General features: G+C 41.6%; 1 protein-coding gene across 1 annotated transcript in view; it reads right to left on the bottom strand.

Annotated features, from left to right (window-relative positions):
- Positions 1–472: 472 nt before the first annotated feature.
- mmp17b (matrix metallopeptidase 17b) overlaps positions 473–1,456 on the bottom strand; it is a 36,572-nt gene continuing 35,588 nt past the window's right edge. Inside the window, exon 11 of the mRNA XM_015016473.1 lies at positions 473–992. Within this exon, the coding sequence (XP_014871959.1) occupies positions 607–992 (386 nt within the window). The 3' untranslated portion in view covers positions 473–606. The remainder of the gene's footprint in view (positions 993–1,456) is intronic.

The raw sequence follows: 1,456 nt of genomic DNA, 5'->3' as shown, positions 1-1,456 counted from the left end.
TATTCAGGATTTAGCGGGAACACCAACATGCAGAAGCCTTATCTCACGGTTCACTCCCTCTCCTCCTCTGGTATGACAAGACCTTTCAAGCAATAATTGAAACAGAGATAAAAGGTAAAATAATGTTGTTGAAGTGCCCGTTATGATTGACATAATTGCAGTTCTATCCATGTTTTAATGTTGCAGAGGACAGACTTTTTGCAAACAGATCAAAGTTTATACTGGCATTGTTGCATAGCTTTTATCTGGTCATTCTTTGCGATATGTAACAACTAACATCAGAAAATGGCACAGAACAAGAATATTTTTTCCACTCTGATTGGCTGCTGATAGGCCTATCAAGCTTAAGTTGACACCTGTAAAAATGATTTTTATACCTATGACTTTTTTTTGTTCTTTGGGAAATTATTTTTGATGATAAATACAGAAACAAGCATAAAAATGAAAACATCAACAATAGTGATAGTAATATTAATAATAAAATAATATTCAGTACAAAGTAGCCTACAAATTCTTTGATGGGGCGATGAGGGACCTGGATAATGGATAATGGGGGGCGCTGGCCCCAAAAAGGTTGAGAAACACTGTGATAGAATACGAGATTTTCTAAAGCCTGGTCAGACACAAAGTCACCAGCAGACAAATCAACAATCCAGATGCTTTGCTGCCACCTGGTGCTTTACTTTGGCATGTGCACTGTGTCCAGATGTGTGTCTCGCTGTCCTGTCTGTATTTCGGTGTATGGCGATGTCGGTCCCTCCTGTTCCCTCCCACGTCCCCATCTTGCCCGTCCTCCCTCTGTGTTTCCTGCAGCTCTTGTCTTCCCGCAGGAGGAGACAGAGACAGGGAGAAGTCATCCACTGCGGACGGGGACGAGGAGTCGATGCAGTCCAACCAGTCTGCAGCAGAGGATCGTGGGTATCCATCCTGCGGTGCAGAGCCTGGAAACATGAACTTCCAGTAGGAATCTCCTCTGAACAGATAAACAGAACCTAAAAGTGGGAGAAGAAAGTTACAACAGGGACACGGCTACACTGATAACCTCAGCAGTTTCTAGACGAAAAACTCAGCTAATTTTTTTAATTTATGTTCTTAAAGGGGCAGTATTATGTAAAATCACATTTTTTGAGCTTTACATCATGTCATGATGTTATTTCCTCATCTAAAGCATACCAGACGCAGCTCCTCCTAAAAGCTGTAGTTTCTAAGCTTCCAAGTCTCACTGCTCCCCCACAACTCCCTCACTCAACTCCTTCATAAAACTGGTAGAACTGCTCATCAGCTGAGCTCATCATAAGAGCTACTTCTCAGTGAAACGCTGGTGAAAAAAAAAGTTGCTAAAGGGTCAATAGAGGAGCCATGATGTTCTGACTTTCTGAAGGTTTCTGAAGTTTCAGAAAAAGCAGGAATTTTAAAGACACAGAGATCCATTTTCAAGGCGTTAAATTATGAAGTC

The sequence above is a fragment of the Poecilia latipinna genome, unplaced genomic scaffold (assembly GCF_001443285.1).
Source record: "Poecilia latipinna isolate Pla-1442-1.1 unplaced genomic scaffold, P_latipinna-1.0 Scaffold2023, whole genome shotgun sequence".
Lineage (NCBI taxonomy): Eukaryota > Metazoa > Chordata > Actinopteri > Cyprinodontiformes > Poeciliidae > Poecilia > Poecilia latipinna.
The sequence above is the reverse complement of the archived record's forward strand: the minus strand, read 5'-3'. Positions and strand labels throughout refer to the sequence as shown.